At 35.9% G+C, this 22,500-nt stretch overlaps 1 protein-coding gene across 1 annotated transcript in view; it reads left to right on the top strand.

Annotated features, from left to right (window-relative positions):
* LOC124025093 (Golgi apparatus membrane protein TVP23 homolog A-like) overlaps positions 1-8,540 on the top strand; it is a 13,191-nt gene extending 4,651 nt beyond the window's left edge. The window contains exon 4 of the mRNA XM_046338759.1: positions 8,505-8,540. Coding sequence (XP_046194715.1) covers positions 8,505-8,540 — 36 coding nt within the window. The remainder of the gene's footprint in view (positions 1-8,504) is intronic.
* The last annotated feature ends 13,960 nt before the right edge of the window (positions 8,541-22,500 follow it).

Below are 22,500 nucleotides of genomic sequence, written 5' to 3'. Positions count from 1 at the left end.
TAAAACAAACACACCTTTCTGTTTCCTGTCTGATGGCTAATAAAACAAACACACCTTTCTGTTTCCTGTCTGATGGCTAATATAACAAACACACCTTTCTGTTTCCTGTCTGGTGGCTAATAAAACAAACACACGTTTCTGTTTCCTGTCTGTCTGGTGGCTAATAAAACAAACACACCTTTCTGTTTCCTGTCTGATGGCTAATAAAACAAACACACCTTTCTGTTTCCTGTCTGATGTCTAATAAAACAAACACACCTTTCTGTTTCCTGTCTGTCTGATGGCTAATAAAACAAACACACCTTTCTGATTCCTGTCTGTCTGATGGCTAATAAAACAAACACACCTTTCTGTTTCCTGTCTGTCTGATGGCCAATAAAACAAACACACCTTTCTGTTTCCTGTCTGTCTGATGGCTAATAAAACAAACACACCTTTCTGTTTCCTGTCTGGTGGCTAATAAAACAAACACACCTTTCTGTTTCCTGTCTGTCTGATGGCTAATAAAACAAACACACCTTTCTGTTTCCTGTCTGGTGGCTAATAAAACAAACACACCTTTCTGTTTCCTGTCTGATGTCTAATAAAACAAGCACACCTTTCTGTTTCCTGTCTGTCTGATGTCTAATAAAACAAACACACCTTTCTGTTTCCTGTCTGTCTGATGGCTAATAAAACAAACACACCTTTCTGTTTCCTGTCTGGTGGCTAATAAAACAAACACACCTTTCTGTTTCCTGTCTGGTGGCTAATAAAACAAACACACCTTTCTGTTTCCTGTCTGGTGGCTAATAAAACAAACACACCTTTCTGTTTCCTGTCTGTCTGATGTCTAATAAAACAAACACACCTTTCTGTTTCCTGTCTGATGGCTAATAAAACAAACACACCTTTCTGTTTCCTGTCTGATGGCTAATAAAACAAACACACCTTTCTGTTTCCTGTCTGTCTGATGTCTAATAAAACAAACACACCTTTCTGTTTCCTGTCTGTCTGATGGCTAATAAAACAAACACACCTTTCTGTTTCCTGTCTGATGGCTAATAAAACAAACACACCTTTCTGTTTCCTGTCTGTCTGATGGCTAATAAAACAAACACACCTTTCTGTTTCCTGTCTGATGGCTAATAAAACAAACACACCTTTCTGTTTCCTGTCTGATGTCTAATAAAACAAACACACCTTTCTGTTTCCTGTCTGATGGCTAATAAAACAAACACACCTTTCTGTTTCCTGTCTGGTGGCTAATAAAACAAACACACCTTTCTGTTTCCTGTCTGATGGCTAATTAAACAAACACACCTTTCTGTTTCCTGTCTGATGTCTAATAAAACAAACACACCTTTCTGTTTCCTGTCTGATGGCTAATAAAACAAACACACCTTTCTGTTTCCTGTCTGTCTGATGGGCAATAAAACAAACACACCTTTCTGTTTCCTGTCTTTTTGATGGCTAATAAAACAAACACACCTTTCTGTTTCCTGTCTGTCTGATGGCTAATAAAACAAACACACCTTTCTGTTTCCTGTCTGATGGCTAATAAAACAAACACACCTTTCTGTTTCCTGTCTGGTGGCTAATAAAACAAACACACCTTTCTGTTTCCTGTCTGATGGCTAATAAAACAAACACACCTTTCTGTTTCCTGTCTGATGGCTAATAAAACAAACACACCTTTCTGTTTCCTGTCTGATGGCTAATAAAACAAACACACCTTTCTGTTTCCTGTCTGTCTGATGGCCAATAAAACAAACACACCTTTCTGTTTCCTGTCTGTCTGATGGCTAATAAAACAAACACACCTTTCTGTTTCCTGTCTGTCTGATGGCTAATAAAACAAACACACCTTTCTGTTTCCTGTCTGATGGCTAATAAAACAAACACACCTTTCTGTTTCCTGTCTGGTGGCTAATAAAACAAACACACCTTTCTGTTTCCTGTCTGATGGCTAATAAAACAAACACACCTTTCTGTTTCCTGTCTGATGGCTAATAAAACAAACACACCTTTCTGTTTCCTGTCTGGTGGCTAATAAAACAAACACACCTTTCTGTTTCCTGTCTGATGGCTAATAAAACAAACACACCTTTCTGTTTCCTGTCTGATGGCTAATAAAACAAACACACCTTTCTGTTTCCTGTCTGATGGCTAATATAACAAACACACCTTTCTGTTTCCTGTCTGGTGGCTAATAAAACAAACACACGTTTCTGTTTCCTGTCTGTCTGGTGGCTAATAAAACAAACACACCTTTCTGTTTCCTGTCTGATGGCTAATAAAACAAACACACCTTTCTGTTTCCTGTCTGTCTGATGTCTAATAAAACAAGCACACCTTTCTGTTTCCTGTCTGATGTCTAATAAAACAAACACACCTTTCTGTTTCCTGTCTGATGTCTAATAAAACAAACACACCTTTCTGTTTCCTGTCTGGTGGCTAATAAAACAAACACACCTTTCTGTTTCCTGTCTGGTGGCTAATAAAACAAACACACCTTTCTGTTTCCTGTCTGATGTCTAATAAAACAAACACACCTTTCTGTTTCCTGTCTGTCTGATGGCTAATAAAACAAACACACCTTTCTGATTCCTGTCTGTCTGATGGCTAATAAAACAAACACACCTTTCTGTTTCCTGTCTGTCTGATGGCCAATAAAACAAACACACCTTTCTGTTTCCTGTCTGTCTGATGGCTAATAAAACAAACACACCTTTCTGTTTCCTGTCTGGTGGCTAATAAAACAAACACACCTTTCTCTTTCCTGTCTGTCTGATGGCTAATAAAACAAACACACCTTTCTGTTTCCTGTCTGGTGGCTAATAAAACAAACACACCTTTCTGTTTCCTGTCTGATGTCTAATAAAACAAGCACACCTTTCTGTTTCCTGTCTGTCTGATGTCTAATAAAACAAACACACCTTTCTGTTTCCTGTCTGTCTGATGGCTAATAAAACAAACACACCTTTCTGTTTCCTGTCTGGTGGCTAATAAAACAAACACACCTTTCTGTTTCCTGTCTGGTGGCTAATAAAACAAACACACCTTTCTGTTTCCTGTCTGGTGGCTAATAAAACAAACACACCTTTCTGTTTCCTGTCTGTCTGATGTCTAATAAAACAAACACACCTTTCTGTTTCCTGTCTGATGGCTAATAAAACAAACACACCTTTCTGTTTCCTGTCTGATGGCTAATAAAACAAACACACCTTTCTGTTTCCTGTCTGTCTGATGTCTAATAAAACAAACACACCTTTCTGTTTCCTGTCTGTCTGATGGCTAATAAAACAAACACACCTTTCTGTTTCCTGTCTGATGGCTAATAAAACAAACACACCTTTCTGTTTCCTGTCTGTCTGATGGCTAATAAAACAAACACACCTTTCTGTTTCCTGTCTGATGGCTAATAAAACAAACACACCTTTCTGTTTCCTGTCTGATGTCTAATAAAACAAACACACCTTTCTGTTTCCTGTCTGATGGCTAATAAAACAAACACACCTTTCTGTTTCCTGTCTGGTGGCTAATAAAACAAACACACCTTTCTGTTTCCTGTCTGATGGCTAATTAAACAAACACACCTTTCTGTTTCCTGTCTGATGTCTAATAAAACAAACACACCTTTCTGTTTCCTGTCTGATGGCTAATAAAACAAACACACCTTTCTGTTTCCTGTCTGTCTGATGGGCAATAAAACAAACACACCTTTCTGTTTCCTGTCTTTTTGATGGCTAATAAAACAAACACACCTTTCTGTTTCCTGTCTGTCTGATGGCTAATAAAACAAACACACCTTTCTGTTTCCTGTCTGATGGCTAATAAAACAAACACACCTTTCTGTTTCCTGTCTGGTGGCTAATAAAACAAACACACCTTTCTGTTTCCTGTCTGATGGCTAATAAAACAAACACACCTTTCTGTTTCCTGTCTGATGGCTAATAAAACAAACACACCTTTCTGTTTCCTGTCTGGTGGCTAATAAAACAAACACACCTTTCTGTTTCCTGTCTGATGGCTAATAAAACAAACACACCTTTCTGTTTCCTGTCTGATGGCTAATAAAACAAACACACCTTTCTGTTTCCTGTCTGATGGCTAATAAAACAAACACACCTTTCTGTTTCCTGTCTGGTGGCTAATAAAACAAACACACCTTTCTGTTTCCTGTCTGTCTGGTGGCTAATAAAACAAACACACCTTTCTGTTTCCTGTCTGATGGCTAATAAAACAAACACACCTTTCTGTTTCCTGTCTGTCTGATGTCTAATAAAACAAGCACACCTTTCTGTTTCCTGTCTGATGTCTAATAAAACAAACACACCTTTCTGTTTCCTGTCTGATGTCTAATAAAACAAACACACCTTTCTGTTTCCTGTCTGGTGGCTAATAAAACAAACACACCTTTCTGTTTCCTGTCTGGTGGCTAATAAAACAAACACACCTTTCTGTTTCCTGTCTGATGTCTAATAAAACAAACACACCTTTCTGTTTCCTGTCTGTCTGATGGCTAATAAAACAAACACACCTTTCTGATTCCTGTCTGTCTGATGGCTAATAAAACAAACACACCTTTCTGTTTCCTGTCTGTCTGATGGCCAATAAAACAAACACACCTTTCTGTTTCCTGTCTGTCTGATGGCTAATAAAACAAACACACCTTTCTGTTTCCTGTCTGGTGGCTAATAAAACAAACACACCTTTCTGTTTCCTGTCTGTCTGATGGCTAATAAAACAAACACACCTTTCTGTTTCCTGTCTGGTGGCTAATAAAACAAACACACCTTTCTGTTTCCTGTCTGATGTCTAATAAAACAAGCACACCTTTCTGTTTCCTGTCTGTCTGATGTCTAATAAAACAAACACACCTTTCTGTTTCCTGTCTGTCTGATGGCTAATAAAACAAACACACCTTTCTGTTTCCTGTCTGGTGGCTAATAAAACAAACACACCTTTCTGTTTCCTGTCTGGTGGCTAATAAAACAAACACACCTTTCTGTTTCCTGTCTGGTGGCTAATAAAACAAACACACCTTTCTGTTTCCTGTCTGTCTGATGTCTAATAAAACAAACACACCTTTCTGTTTCCTGTCTGATGGCTAATAAAACAAACACACCTTTCTGTTTCCTGTCTGATGGCTAATAAAACAAACACACCTTTCTGTTTCCTGTCTGTCTGATGTCTAATAAAACAAACACACCTTTCTGTTTCCTGTCTGTCTGATGGCTAATAAAACAAACACACCTTTCTGTTTCCTGTCTGATGGCTAATAAAACAAACACACCTTTCTGTTTCCTGTCTGTCTGATGGCTAATAAAACAAACACACCTTTCTGTTTCCTGTCTGTCTGATGGCTAATAAAACAAACACACCTTTCTGTTTCCTGTCTGTCTGATGGCTAATAAAACAAACACACCTTTCTGTTTCCTGTCTGTCTGATGGCTAATAAAACAAACACCCTTTCTGTTTCCTGTCTGATGGCTAATAAAACAAACACACCTTTCTGTTTCCTGTCTGTCTGATGGCTAATAAAACAAACACACCTTTCTGTTTCCTGTCTGATGGCTAATAAAACAAACACACCTTTCTGTTTCCTGTCTGTCTGATGGCTAATAAAACAAACACACCTTTCTGTTTCCTGTCTGATGGCTAATAAAACAAACACACCTTTCTGTTTCCTGTCTGATGTCTAATAAAACAAACACACCTTTCTGTTTCCTGTCTGTCTGATGGCTAATAAAACAAACACACCTTTCTGTTTCCTGTCTGATGTCTAATAAAACAAACACACCTTTCTGTTTCCTGTCTGTCTGATGGCTAATAAAACAAACACACCTTTCTGTTTCCTGTCTGTCTGATGGCTAATAAAACAAACACACCTTTCTGTTTCCTGTCTGTCTGGTGGCTAATAAAACAAACACACCTTTCTGTTTCCTGTCTGTCTGATGGCCAATAAAACAAACACACCTTTCTGTTTCCTGTCTGATGGCTAATTAAACAAACACACCTTTCTGTTTCCTGTCTGATGGCTAATTAAACAAACACACCTTTCTGTTTCCTGTGTGATGGCTAATGGCTGTATTATTGAGGTTAATGTACTGACTGTTTTATTGAGGTTAATGTACTGACTGTTTTATCGAGGTTAATGTACTGACTGTTTTATCGAGGATAATGTACTGACTGTTTTATCGAGGTTGTTTTATCGAGGTTAATGTACTGACTGTTTTATTGAGGTACTGACTGTTTTATTGAGGTTCATGTACTGACTGTTTTATTGAGGTTAATGTACTGACTGTTTTATCGAGGTTAATGTACTGACTGTTTCATTGAGGTTAATGTACTGACTGTTTTATCGAGGTTAATGTACTGACTGTTTCATTGAGGTTAATGTACTGACTGTTTCATTGAGGTTAATGTACTGACTGTTTTATTGAGGTTAATGTACTGACTGTTTTATTGAGGTTAATGTACTGACTGTTTCATTGAGGTTAATGTACTGACTGTTTCATTGAGGCTAATGTACTGACTGTTTTATTGAGGTTAATGTACTGACTGTTTTATTGAGGTTAATGTACTGACTGTTTTATTGAGGTTAATGTACTGACTGTTTTATTGAGGTTAATGTACTGACTGTTTTATTGAGATTAATGTACTGACTGTTTTATTGAGGTTAATGTACTGACTGTTTTATTGAGGTTAATGTACTGACTGTTTTATTGAGGTTAATGTACTGACTGTTTCATTGAGGTTAATGTACTGACTGTTTTATCGAGGTTAATGTACTGACTGTTTCATTGAGGTTAATGTACTGACTGTTTCATTGAGGTTAATGTACTGTCTGTTTTATTGAGGTTAATGTACTGACTGTTTTATTGAGGTTAATGTACTGACTGTTTTATTGAGGTTAATGTACTGACTGTTTTATTGAGATTAATGTACTGACTGTTTTATTGAGGTTAATGTACTGACTGTTTTATTGAGGTTAATGTACTGACTGTTTTATTGAGGTTAATGTACTGACTGTTTTATTGAGGTTAATGAGAACCATACCAGGCCAAACACAGAAATCCCAAGACATAGAAAAAGGAACATAGACAACCCACCCAACTCCCTGACCATACTAACACAAAGACAACCCACCCAACTCCCTGACCATACTAACACAAAGACAACCCACCCAACTCCCTGACCATACTAACACAAAGACAACCCACCCAACTCCTGACCATACTAACACAAAGACAACCCACCCAACTCCCTGACCATACTAAAACAAAGACAACCCACCCAACTCCCTGACCATACTAACACAAAGACAACCCACCCAACTCCCTGACCATACTAACACAAACACAACCCACCCAACTCCCTGACCATACTAACACAAAGACAACCCACCCAACTCCCTGACCACACTAACACAAAGACAACCCACCCAACTCCCTGACCACACTAACACAAAGACAACCCACCCAACTCCCTGACCATACTAACACAAAGACAACCCACCCAACTCCTTGACCATACTAACACAAAGACAACCCACCCAACTCCCTGACCATACTAAAACAAAGACATAATAAAAGACAACCCACCCAACTCCCTGACCATACTAACACAAAGACAACCCACCCAACTCCCTGACCATACTAACACAAAGACAACCCACCCAACTCCCTGACCATACTAACACAAAGACAACCCACCCAACACCCTGACCATACTAACACAAAGACAACCCACCCAACTCCCTGACCATACTAACACAAAGACAACCCACCCAACTCCCTGACCATACTAACACAAAGACAACCCACCCAACTCCCTGACCATACTAACACAAAGACAACCCACCCAACTCCCTAACCATACTAACACAAAGACAACCCACCCAACTCCCTGACCATACTAACACAAAGACAACCCACCCAACTCCCTGACCATACTAACACAAACACAACCCACACAACTCCCTGACCATACTAACACAAAGACAACCCACCCAACTCCCTGACCATACTAACACAAAGACAACCCACCCAACTCCCTGACCATACTAACACAAACACAACCCACCAAACACCACATTTCACTGCACCTCTCTGACTCTGTAGAACAACACATTTCACTGCACCTCTCTGACTCTGTAGAACAACACATTTCACTGCACCTAACTAACTCTGTAGAACAACACATTTCACTGCACCTATCTGACTCTGTAGAACAACACATTTCACTGCACCTCTCTGACTCTGTAGAACAACACATTTCACTGCACCTCTCTGACTCTGTAGAACAACACATTTCACTGCACCTATCTGACTCTGTAGAACAACACATTTCACTGCACCTATCTGACTCTGTAGAACAACACATTTCACTGCACCTATCTGACTCTGTAGAACAACACATTTCACTGCACCTATCTGACTCTGTAGAACAACACATTTCACTGCACCTATCTGACTCTGTAGAACAACACATTTCACTGCACCTATCTGACTCTGTAGAACAACACATTTCACTGCACCTATCTGGCTCTGTAGAACAACACATTTTACTGCACCTATCTGGCGTATGTGACAATAAAATATATACATTTTTTCATTCAGAAATAGTATTCAGACCCCTTGACTTTTTCCACATGTTTGTTACGTTAAAAGCCTTGTTCAGAAAAATTGATTCAATTATTATTTTTCCTCCTCATCAATCTACACACAATACCCCGCAATGACATCACAATACACCGCAATGACATCACAATACCCCGTAATGACATCACAATACCCCATAATGACATCACAATACCCCATAATGACATCACAATACCCCATAATGACATCACAATACCCCATAATGACATCACAATACCCCGTAATGACATCACAATACCCCATAATGACATCACAATACCCCGTAATGACATCACAATACCCCATAATGACATCACAATACCCCATAATTACAAAGTGAAAACAAGAGCTGGTCGCCCGGCCAAACTGACCAATCGGAGGAGAAGGGCCTTGGTCAGGAAGGTGACAAAGAACCCAATGGTCACTCTGACAGAGCTCCAGAGTTCCTCTGTGGATATGGGAGAACCTTCCAGAAGGACAACCATCTCTGCAGCACTCCACCAATCAGGCCTTTATGGTAGAGTGGCCAGACAGAAGCCACTCTTCAGTAAAAGGCACACGACAGCCCGCTTGGAGTTTGCCAAAAAGCACTTAAAGACTCTCAGACCATGAGAAACAAGATTCTGTGGTCTGATGAAACCAAGATTGAACTCTTTGCCCTGAATGCTAAGTGACACGTCTGGAGGAAACCCGGCACCATTCCTACAGTGAAGCATAGTGGTGGCACCATCATGCTGTGGGGATGTTGTTCAGGGACTGGGAGACTAGTCAGGATCGAGATGAACGGACTAAAGTACAAAGAGATAACCCAATAGGTAATATGAGATGTTCAGGATAAGAGTGTCTCCTGCAAGAGTTCAGTTTAAACGTCAGTAACCTAATAGGTGATATAAGACTAGATCGTTAATAGAACACAAAGTATCTGGTCTGGTTAAAGGACAGGATGACCTGCATCAATATGGTGTGATATGGTGTGATAATATATCAATATGGTGTGATAATGTATCAATATGGTGTGATATGGTATGATAATATATCAATATGGTGTGATAATGTATCAATATGGTGTGATATGGTATGATAATGTATCAATATGGTGTGATAATATATCAATATGGTGTGATAATATATCAATATGGTGTGATAATATATCAATATGGTGTGATATGGTATGATATTATATCAATATGGTGTGATAATGTATCAATATGGTGTGATAATATATCAATATGGTGTGATATGGTATGATATTATATCAATATGGTGTGATAATGTATCAATATGGTGTGATAATATATCAATATGGTGTGATATGGTATGATATTATATCAATATGGTGTGATAATGTATCAATATGGTGTGATAATGTATCAATATGGTGTGATATGGTATGATAATATATCAATATGGTGTGATATGGTATGATAATGTATCAATATGGTGTGATATGGTATGATAATGTATCAATATGGTGTGATATGGTATGATAATGTATCAATATGGTGTGATATGGTATGATAATGTATCAATATGGTGTGATAATATATCAATATGGTGTGATATGGTATGATAATGTATCAATATGGTGTGATATGGTATGATAATATATCAATATGGTGTGATAATGTATCAATATGGTGTGATATGGTATGATAATATATCAATATGGTGTGATAATGTATCAATATGGTGTGATAATATATCAATATGGTGTGATATGGTATGATAATGTATCAATATGGTATGATATTATATCAATATGGTGTGATAATGTATCAATATGGTGTGATATGGTATGATAATATATCAATATGGTGTGATAATGTATCAATATGGGGTGATAATATATCAATATGGTGTGATATTATATCAATATGGTGTGATATGGTATGATATTATATCAATATGGTGTGATATGGTATGATAATGTATCAATATGGTGTGATATGGTATGATAATGTATCAATATGGTGTGATATGGTATGATAATGTATCAATATGGTGTGATATGGTATGATAATGTATCAATATGGTGTGATATGGTATGATAATATATCAATATGGTGTGATAATATATCAATATGGTGTGATATGGTATGATAATATATCAATATGGTGTGATAATGTATCAATATGGTGTGATATGGTATGATAATATATCAATATGGTGTGATAATGTATCAATATGGTGTGATATGGTATGATAATGTATCAATATGGTGTGATATGGTATGATAATGTATCAATATGGTGTGATATGGTATGATAATGTATCAATATGGTGTGATATGGTATGATAATATATCAATATGGTGTGATAATATATCAATATGGTGTGATAATATATCAATATGGTGTGATATGGTATGATAATATATCAATATGGTGTGATAATATATCAATATGGTGTGATAATGTATCAATATGGTGTGATAATATATCAATATGGTGTGATAATATATCAATATGGTGTGATAATGTATCAATATGGTGTGATATGGTATGATAATGTATCAATATGGTGTGATAATATATCAATATGGTGTGATAATATATCAATATGGTGTGATAATATATCAATATGGTGTGATAATATATCAATATGGTGTGATATGGTATGATAATGTATCAATATGGTGTGATATTATATCAATATGGTGTGATAATATATATCAATATGGTGTGATAATATATCAATATAGTGTGATATTATATCAATATGGTGTGATATGGTATGATAATGTATCAATATAGTGTGATATTATATCAATATGGTGTGATATGGTATGATAATGTATCAATATGGTATGATAATGTATCAATATGGTGTGATAATATATCAATATGGTGTGATATGGTGTGATAATATATCAATATGGTGTGATATTATATCAATATGGTATGATATTATATCAATATGGTGTGATAATGTATCAATATGGTGTGATATGGTGTGATAATGTATCAATATGGTGTGATATGGTATGATAATGTATCAATATGGTGTGATAATGTATCAATATGGTGTGATATGGTATGATAATGTATCAATATGGTATGATATGGTATGATAATATATCAATATGGTGTGATATGGTATGATAATGTATCAATATAGTGTGATATTATATCAATATGGTGTGATATGGTATGATAATGTATCAATATAGTGTGATATTATATCAAGATGGTGTGATATGGTATGATAATGTATCAATATGGTATGATAATGTATCAATATAGTGTGATATGGTATGATAATATATCAATATGGTATGATAATATATCAATATGGTGTGATATGGTATGATAATGTATCAATATAGTGTGATATTATATCAATATGGTGTGATATGGTATGATAATGTATCAATATGGTGTGATATGGTATGATAATATATCAATATGGTGTGATAATGTATCAATATGGTGTGATATGGTATGATAATGTATCAATATGGTGTGATAATATATCAATATGGTGTGATAATATATCAATATGGTGTGATAATATATCAATATGGTGTGATATGGTATGATATTATATCAATATGGTGTGATAATGTATCAATATGGTGTGATAATATATCAATATGGTGTGATATGGTATGATATTATATCAATATGGTGTGATAATGTATCAATATGGTGTGATAATATATCAATATGGTGTGATATGGTATGATATTATATCAATATGGTGTGATAATGTATCAATATGGTGTGATAATGTATCAATATGGTGTGATATGGTATGATAATATATCAATATGGTGTGATATGGTATGATAATGTATCAATATGGTGTGATATGGTATGATAATGTATCAATATGGTGTGATATGGTATGATAATGTATCAATATGGTGTGATATGGTATGATAATGTATCAATATGGTGTGATAATATATCAATATGGTGTGATATGGTATGATAATGTATCAATATGGTGTGATATGGTATGATAATATATCAATATGGTGTGATAATGTATCAATATGGTGTGATATGGTATGATAATATATCAATATGGTGTGATAATGTATCAATATGGTGTGATAATATATCAATATGGTGTGATATGGTATGATAATGTATCAATATGGTATGATATTATATCAATATGGTGTGATAATGTATCAATATGGTGTGATATGGTATGATAATATATCAATATGGTGTGATAATGTATCAATATGGGGTGATAATATATCAATATGGTGTGATATTATATCAATATGGTGTGATATGGTATGATATTATATCAATATGGTGTGATATGGTATGATAATGTATCAATATGGTGTGATATGGTATGATAATGTATCAATATGGTGTGATATGGTATGATAATGTATCAATATGGTGTGATATGGTATGATAATGTATCAATATGGTGTGATATGGTATGATAATATATCAATATGGTGTGATAATATATCAATATGGTGTGATATGGTATGATAATATATCAATATGGTGTGATAATGTATCAATATGGTGTGATATGGTATGATAATATATCAATATGGTGTGATAATGTATCAATATGGTGTGATATGGTATGATAATGTATCAATATGGTGTGATATGGTATGATAATGTATCAATATGGTGTGATATGGTATGATAATGTATCAATATGGTGTGATATGGTATGATAATATATCAATATGGTGTGATAATATATCAATATGGTGTGATAATATATCAATATGGTGTGATATGGTATGATAATATATCAATATGGTGTGATAATATATCAATATGGTGTGATAATGTATCAATATGGTGTGATAATATATCAATATGGTGTGATAATATATCAATATGGTGTGATAATGTATCAATATGGTGTGATATGGTATGATAATGTATCAATATGGTGTGATAATATATCAATATGGTGTGATAATATATCAATATGGTGTGATAATATATCAATATGGTGTGATAATATATCAATATGGTGTGATATGGTATGATAATGTATCAATATGGTGTGATATTATATCAATATGGTGTGATAATATATATCAATATGGTGTGATAATATATCAATATAGTGTGATATTATATCAATATGGTGTGATATGGTATGATAATGTATCAATATAGTGTGATATTATATCAATATGGTGTGATATGGTATGATAATGTATCAATATGGTATGATAATGTATCAATATGGTGTGATAATATATCAATATGGTGTGATATGGTGTGATAATATATCAATATGGTGTGATATTATATCAATATGGTATGATATTATATCAATATGGTGTGATAATGTATCAATATGGTGTGATATGGTGTGATAATGTATCAATATGGTGTGATATGGTATGATAATGTATCAATATGGTGTGATAATGTATCAATATGGTGTGATATGGTATGATAATGTATCAATATGGTATGATATGGTATGATAATATATCAATATGGTGTGATATGGTATGATAATGTATCAATATAGTGTGATATTATATCAATATGGTGTGATATGGTATGATAATGTATCAATATAGTGTGATATTATATCAAGATGGTGTGATATGGTATGATAATGTATCAATATGGTATGATAATGTATCAATATAGTGTGATATGGTATGATAATATATCAATATGGTATGATAATATATCAATATGGTGTGATATGGTATGATAATGTATCAATATAGTGTGATATTATATCAATATGGTGTGATATGGTATGATAATGTATCAATATGGTATGATAATGTATCAATATGGTGTGATAATATATCAATATGGTGTGATATGGTATGATAATGTATCAATATGGTGTGATATGGTATGATAATGTATCAATATGGTGTGATAATATATCAATATGGTGTGATAATGTATCAATATGGTATGATATTATATCAATATGGTATGATAATGTATCAATATGGTGTGATATGGTATGATATTATATCAATATGGTGTGATATGGTATGATAATGTATCAATATAGTGTGATATTATATCAATATGGTGTGATATGGTATGATAATGTATCAATATGGTATGATATTATATCAATATGGTGTGATATGGTATGATAATGTATCAATATGGTGTGATAATGTATCAATATGGTGTGATATGGTATGATAATATATCAATATGGTGTGATAATGTATCAATATGGTGTGATATTATATCAATATGGTGTGATATTATATCAATATGGTGTGATAATGTATCAATATGGTGCGATAATGTATCAATATGGTGTGATATGGTATGATAATGTATCAATATGGTGTGATATGGTATGATACTGTATCAATATGGTGTGATAATGTATCAATATGGTGTGATATTGTATGATAATGTATCAATATGGTGTGATAATGTATCAATATGGTGTGATATGGTATGATAATGTATCAATATGGTGTGATATGGTATGATAATGTATTAATATGGTATGATAATATATCAATATGGTGTGATATGGTATGATAATGTATCAATATGGTGTGATATGGTATGATAATATATCAATATGGTGTGATATGGTATGATAATGTATCAATATGGTGTGATATGGTATGATAATATATCAATATGGTGTGATATGGTATGATAATGTATCAATATGGTGTGATATGGTATGATAATATATCAATATGGTGTGATATGGTATGATAATGTATTAATATGGTATGATAATATATCAATATGGTGTGATATGGTATGATAATGTATCAATATGGTGTGATAATGTATCAATATGGTGTGATATGGTATGATAATATATCAATATGGTGTGATATGGTATGATAATGTATCAATATGGTGTGATATGGTATGATAATATATCAATATGGTGTGATATGGTATGATAATGTATCAATATGGTGTGATATGGTATGATAATATATCAATATGGTGTGATATGGTATGATAACGTATCAATATGGTGTGATATGGTATGATAATATATCAATATGGTGTGATATGGTATGATAATATATCAATATGGTGTGATATGGTATGATAATGTATCAATATGGTGTGATATGGTATGATAATATATCAATATGGTGTGATATGGTATGATAATGTATCAATATGGTGTGATAATGTATCAATATGGTGTGATATGGTACGATAATGTATCAATATGGTGTGATATGGTATGATAATGTATCAGTATGGTGTGATAATATATCAATATGGTGTGATATGGTATGATAATGTATCAATATGGTGTGATATGGTATGATAATATATCAATATGGTGTGATATGGTATGATAATGTATCAATATGGTGTGATATGGTATGATAATATATCAATATGGTGTGATTTGGTATGATAACGTATCAATATGGTGTGATATGGTATGATAATATATCAATATGGTGTGATATGGTATGATAACGTATCAATATGGTGTGATATGGTATGATAATGTATCAATATGGTGTGATATGGTATGATAATATATCAATATGGTGTGATATGGTATGATAATGTATCAATATGGTATGATAATGTATCAATATGGTGTGATATGGTATGATAATGTATCAATATGGGGTGATAATATATCAATATGGTGTGATATGGTATGATAATATATCAATATAGTGTGATAATATATCAACATGGTGTGATAATGTATCAATATGGTGTGATATGGTATGATAATATATCAATATGGTGTGATAATGTATCAATATGGTGTGATATGGTATGATAATGTATCAATATGGTGTGATAATGTATCAATATGGTATGATATTATATCAATATGGTATGATAATATATCAATATGGTGTGATAATGTATCAATATGGTGTGATATGGTATGATAATGTATCAATATGGTGTGATAATGTATCAATATGGTATGATATTATATCAATATGGTGTGATATGGTATGATAATGTATCAATATGGTGTGATATGGTATGATATTATATCAATATGGTGTGATATGGTATGATAATGTATCAATATGGTGTGATAATGTATCAATATAGTGTGATATTATATCAATATGGTGTGATATGGTATGATAATGTATCAATATGGTATGATATTATATCAATATGGTGTGATATGGTATGATAATGTATCAATATGGTGTGATAATGTATCAATATGGTGTGATATGGTATGATAATATATCAATATGGTGTGATAATGTATCAATATGGTGTGATATTATATCAATATGGTGTGATATTATATCAATATGGTGTGATAATGTATCAATATGGTGTGATAATGTATCAATATGGTGTGATATGGTATGATAATGTATCAATATGGTGTGATATGGTATGATAATGTATCAATATGGTGTGATAATGTATCAATATGGTATGATAATATATCAATATGGTGTGATATGGTATGATAATGTATCAATATGGTGTGATAATGTATCAATATGGTATGATAATGTATCAATATGGTGTGATATGGTATGATAATGTATCAATATGGTGTGATAATGTATCAATATGGTATGATAATGTATCAATATGGTGTGATAATGTATCAATATGGTATGATAATATATCAATATGGTATGATAATGTATCAATATGGGGTGATAATATATCAATATGGTGTGATAATGTATCAATATGTTGTGATATGGTATGATAATATATATCAATATGGTGTGATGTGGTATGATAATGTATCAATATGGTGTGATGTGGTATGATAATGTATCAATATGGTGTGATATGGTATGTAATGTATCAATATGGTGTGATAATGTATCAATATGGTGTGATGTGGTATGATAATGTATCAATATGGTGTGATATGGTATGTAATGTATCAATATGGTGTGATAATGTATCAATATGGTGTGATATGGTATGATAATGTATCAATATGTCTGTCACCGTCTCCCACCGCTAGATGTCGCTGTTACACCGTCCACATCTACGTTGAACCAAGCTTGCTTGAATGGTTTTGGTGTCGGATAACTGCATTAACGGAAAGGATTACAACCGAATGCCATTAACTGAAATGTGTCTTCCGCATTTTTAACCCCGATGAGTCAGAGAGGGGGAGGGAGGGGCTGCCTCAATCGACATCCGCGTTTCCGGCGCCTGTGGAACAGTGGGTTAACTGCCTTGCTCAGGGGCAGAATGACTTTACCTTGTCAGTAGGCCCTACACCTAGATGAGATAACAGTGGGTTAACTGCCTTGCTCAGGGGCAGAATGACTTTACCTTGTCAGTAGGCCCTACACCTAGATGAGATAACAGTGGGTTAACTGCCTTGCTCAGGGGCAGAATGACTTTACCTTGTCAGTAGGCCCTACACCTAGATGAGATAGTGGGTTAACTGCCTTGCTCAGGGGCAGAATGACTTTACCTTGTCAGTAGGCCCTACACCTAGATGAGATAACAGTGGGTTAACTGCCTTGCTCAGGGGCAGAATGACTTTACCTTGTCAGTAGGCCCTACACCTAGATGAGATAACAGTGGGTTAACTGCCTTGCTCAGGGGCAGAATGACTTTACCTTGTCAGTAGGCCCTACACCTAGATGAGATAACAGTGGGTTAACTGCCTTGCTCAGGGGCAGAATGACTTTACCTTGTCAGTAGGCCCTACACCTAGATGAGATAACAGTGGGTTAACTGCCTTGCTCAGGGGCAGAATGACTTTACCTTGTCAGTAGGCCCTACACCTAGATGAGATAACAGTGGGTTAACTGCCTTGCTCAGGGGCAGAATGACTTTACCTTGTCAGTAGGCCCTACACCTAGATGAGATAACAGTGGGTTAACTGCCTTGCTCAGGGGCAGAATGACTTTACCTTGTCAGTAGGCCCTACACCTAGATGAGATAACAGTGGGTTAACTGCCTTGCTCAGGGGCAGAATGACTTTACCTTGTCAGTAGGCCCTACACCTAGATGAGATAACAGTGAATTCAGACCCCTAGATTAGATCACAGTGGACCTTCAGACCCCTAGATGAGAGAACAGTGGACAGGCTACTTCAGACACCTAGATGAGATAACAGTGAATTCAGACCCCTAGATGAGATAACAGTGAATTCAGACCCCTAGATGAGATAACAGTGGACCTTCAGACCCCTAGATGAGATAACAGTGGACCTTCAGACCCCTAGATGAGATAACAGTGGACCTTCAGACCCCTAGATGAGATAACAGTGAATTCAGACCCCTAGATGAGATTAGAGTGGACCTTCAGACCCTAGATGAGATAACAGTGAATTCAGACCTCTAGATGAGTTATCAGTGGAACCTTCAGAACCCTAGATGAGATTACAGTGAATTCAGACCCCTAGATGAGATTAGAGTGGACCTTCAGACCCCTAGATGAGATAACAGTGGACCTTCAGACCCCTAGATGAGATAACAGTGGACCTTCAGACCCCTAGATGAGATAACAGTGGACCTTCAGACCCCTAGATGAGACAACAGGGAACCTTCAGACCCCTAGATGAGATAACAGTGGACCTTCAGACCCCTAGATGAGATATCAGTGGAACCTTCAGACCCCTAGATGAGATTACAGTGGACCTTCAGACCCCTAGATGAGATAACAGTGGACAGGCTACTTCAGACACCTAGATGAGATAACAGTGAACCTTCAGACCCCTAGATGAGATAACAGTGAACCTTCAGACCCCTAGATGAGATAACAGTGGACCTTCAGACCCCTAGATGAGATAACAGTGAATTCAGACCCCTAGATGAGATTAGAGTGGACCTTCAGACCCCTAGATGAGATAACAGTGGACCTTCAGACCCCTAGATGAGATAACAGTGGACCTTCAGACCCCTAGATGAGATAACAGTGGACCTTCAGACCCCTAGATGAGACAACAGGGAACCTTCAGACCCCTAGATGAGATAACAGTGGACCTTCAGACCCCTAGATGAGATATCAGTGGAACCTTCAGACCCCTAGATGAGATTACAGTGGACCTTCAGACCCCTAGATGAGATAACAGTGGACAGGCTACTTCAGACACCTAGATGAGATAACAGTGAACCTTCAGACCCCTAGATGAGATAACAGTGAACCTTCAGACCCCTAGATGAGATAACAGTGGACCTTCAGACCCCTAGATGAGATTAGAGTGGACCTTCAGACCCCTAGATGAGTTAACAGTGAATTCAGACCCCTAGATGAGATTAGAGAGGACCTTCAGACCCCTAGATGAGATAACAGGGAACCTTCAGACCCCTAGATGAGATAACAGTGGACCTTCAGACCCCTAGATGAGATATCAGTGGAACCTTCAGACCCCTAGATGAGATTACAGTGGACCTTCAGACCCCTAGATGAGATAACAGTGGACAGGCTACTTCAGACACCTAGATGAGATAACAGTGAACCTTCAGACCCCTAGATGAGATAACAGTGGACCTTCAGACCCCTAGATGAGATAACAGTGGACCTTCAGACCCCTAGATGAGATAACAGTGGACCTTCAGACCCCTAGATGAGAGAACAGTGAATTCAGACCCCTAGATGAGATTAGAGTGGACCTTCAGACCCCTAGATGAGATAACAGTGGACCTTCAGACCCCTAGATGAGATAACAGTGGACCTTCAGACCCCTAGATGAGATAACAGTGGAACCTTCAGACCCCTAGATGAGATAACATGGACCTTCAGACCCCTAGATGAGAGAACAGTGGACAGGCTCCTTCAGACACCTAGATGAGATAACAGTGAATTCAGACCCCTAGATGAGATAACAGTGGACCTTCAGACCCCTAGATGAGATAACAGTGGACCTTCAGACCCCTAGATGAGATCAGATCACAGTGGACAGGCTACTTCAGACCCCTAGATGAGATAACAGTGGAACCTTCAGACCCCTAGATGAGATAACAGTGGACCTTCAGACCCCTAGATGAGAGAACAGTGGACAGGCTCCTTCAGACACCTAGATGAGATAACAGTGAATTCAGACCCCTAGATGAGATAACAGTGGACCTTCAGACCCCTAGATGAGATAACAGTGGACCTTCAGACCCCTAGATGAGATAACAGGGAACAGGCTACTTCAGACCCCGATTTTTATGAATTTATATAATACAGTAAGCTTATCATTATAAACGGTACATCATCTATATTATATAATACAGTAAGCCTACTAAGCTAACACATGGAATTGTTTTAAGAGCCAATCATTATAAACGGTACATCATCTATATTATATAATACAGTAAGCCTACTAAGCTAACACGTGGAATTGTTTTAAGAGCCAATCATTATAAACGGTACATCATCTATATTATATAATACAGTAAGCCTACTAAGCTAACACGTGGAATTGTTTTAAGAGCCAATCATTATAAACGGGACATCATCTATATTATATAATACAGTAAGCCTACTAAGCTAACACGTGGAATTGTTTTAAGAGCCAATCATTATAAACGGTACATCATCTATATTATATAATACAGTAAGCCTACTAAGCTAACACGTGGAATTGTTTTAAGAGCCAATCATTATAAACTTGACATCATCTATATTATATAATACAGTAAGCCTACTAAGCTAACACGTGGAATTGTTTTAAGAGCCAATCATTATAAACGGGACATCATCTATATTATATAATACAGTAAGCCTACTAAGCTAACACGTGGAATTGTTTTAAGAGCCAATCATTATAAACGGGACATCATCTATATTATATAATACAGTAAGCCTACTAAGCTAACACGTGGAATATTTTTAAGAGCCAATCATTATAAACGGGACATCATCTATATTATATAATACAGTAAGCCTACTAAGCTAACATATGGAATTGTTTTAAGAGCCAATCATTATAAACGGTACATCATCTATATTATATAATACAGTAAGCCTACTAAGCTAACATATGGAATTGTTTTAAGAGCCAATCATTATAAACGGTACATCATCTATATTATATAATACAGTAAGCCCTTATTTTTCGTCACTAAACAGGCTCCATATACACTTCCATTCATTTGTATCAACTGGTACCGGGAGACATTCAGACGAGTCTTGTGAGGCCTGTGGGACATTCAGACGAGTCTTGTGAGGCCTGTGGGACATTCAGACGAGTCTTGTGAGGCCTGTGGGACATTCAGACGAGTCTTGTGAGGCCTGTGGGACATTCAGACGAGTCTTGTGAGGCCTGTGGGTGTCCAAGAGGGAAACAACCGACGTGTCCGTGTTCGTTAGAGTCTCACCTTTCCACAGGTTAATACTAGTGTTTGGACATTCAAACTGTTTGGATGCTACAGACATCATTATTGTTGTTTATCATTCCAAATAGTAGTGGTGGTAATGATGAAGGTGATTGTGGTAATGATAGCAGTTTAGTGGTGGTGGTAATGATGAAGGTGGTTGTGGTAATGATAACAGTTTAGTGGTGGTGGTAATGATGAAGGTGGTGGTGGTAATGATGGTGGTGGTGGTAGTAGTAGTGGTATGGATGGTAATGGTAATGATAACAGTTTAGTAATGATGAAGGTGGTGGTGGTAATGATGATGGTAGTTGTAGTAGTAGTGGTATGGATGGTAATGGTAATGATAACAGTTTAGTGGTGGTGGTGGTAATGATGATGGTGGTAATGATGAAGGTGGTGGTGGTAGTAGTGGTATGGATGGTAATGGTAATGATAACAGTTTAATGATGGTGGTGGTGGTGGTAATGATGATGGTGGTTGTAGTAGTAGTGGTATGGATGGTAATGGTAATGATAACAGTTTATTGGTGATGGAAGTAATGAAGAAGGTGGTGATGGTGGTGGTAATGATGATGGTGGTGGTAGTAGTAGTGGTATGGATGGTAATGGTAATGATAACAGTTTAGTGATGGTGGTGGTGGTGGTGGTGGTAATGAT

The sequence above is a fragment of the Oncorhynchus gorbuscha genome, unplaced genomic scaffold (assembly GCF_021184085.1).
Source record: "Oncorhynchus gorbuscha isolate QuinsamMale2020 ecotype Even-year unplaced genomic scaffold, OgorEven_v1.0 Un_scaffold_2168, whole genome shotgun sequence".
Taxonomy (NCBI): Eukaryota; Metazoa; Chordata; class Actinopteri; order Salmoniformes; family Salmonidae; genus Oncorhynchus; species Oncorhynchus gorbuscha.
This window is presented reverse-complemented; position numbering and strand designations above follow the sequence as displayed.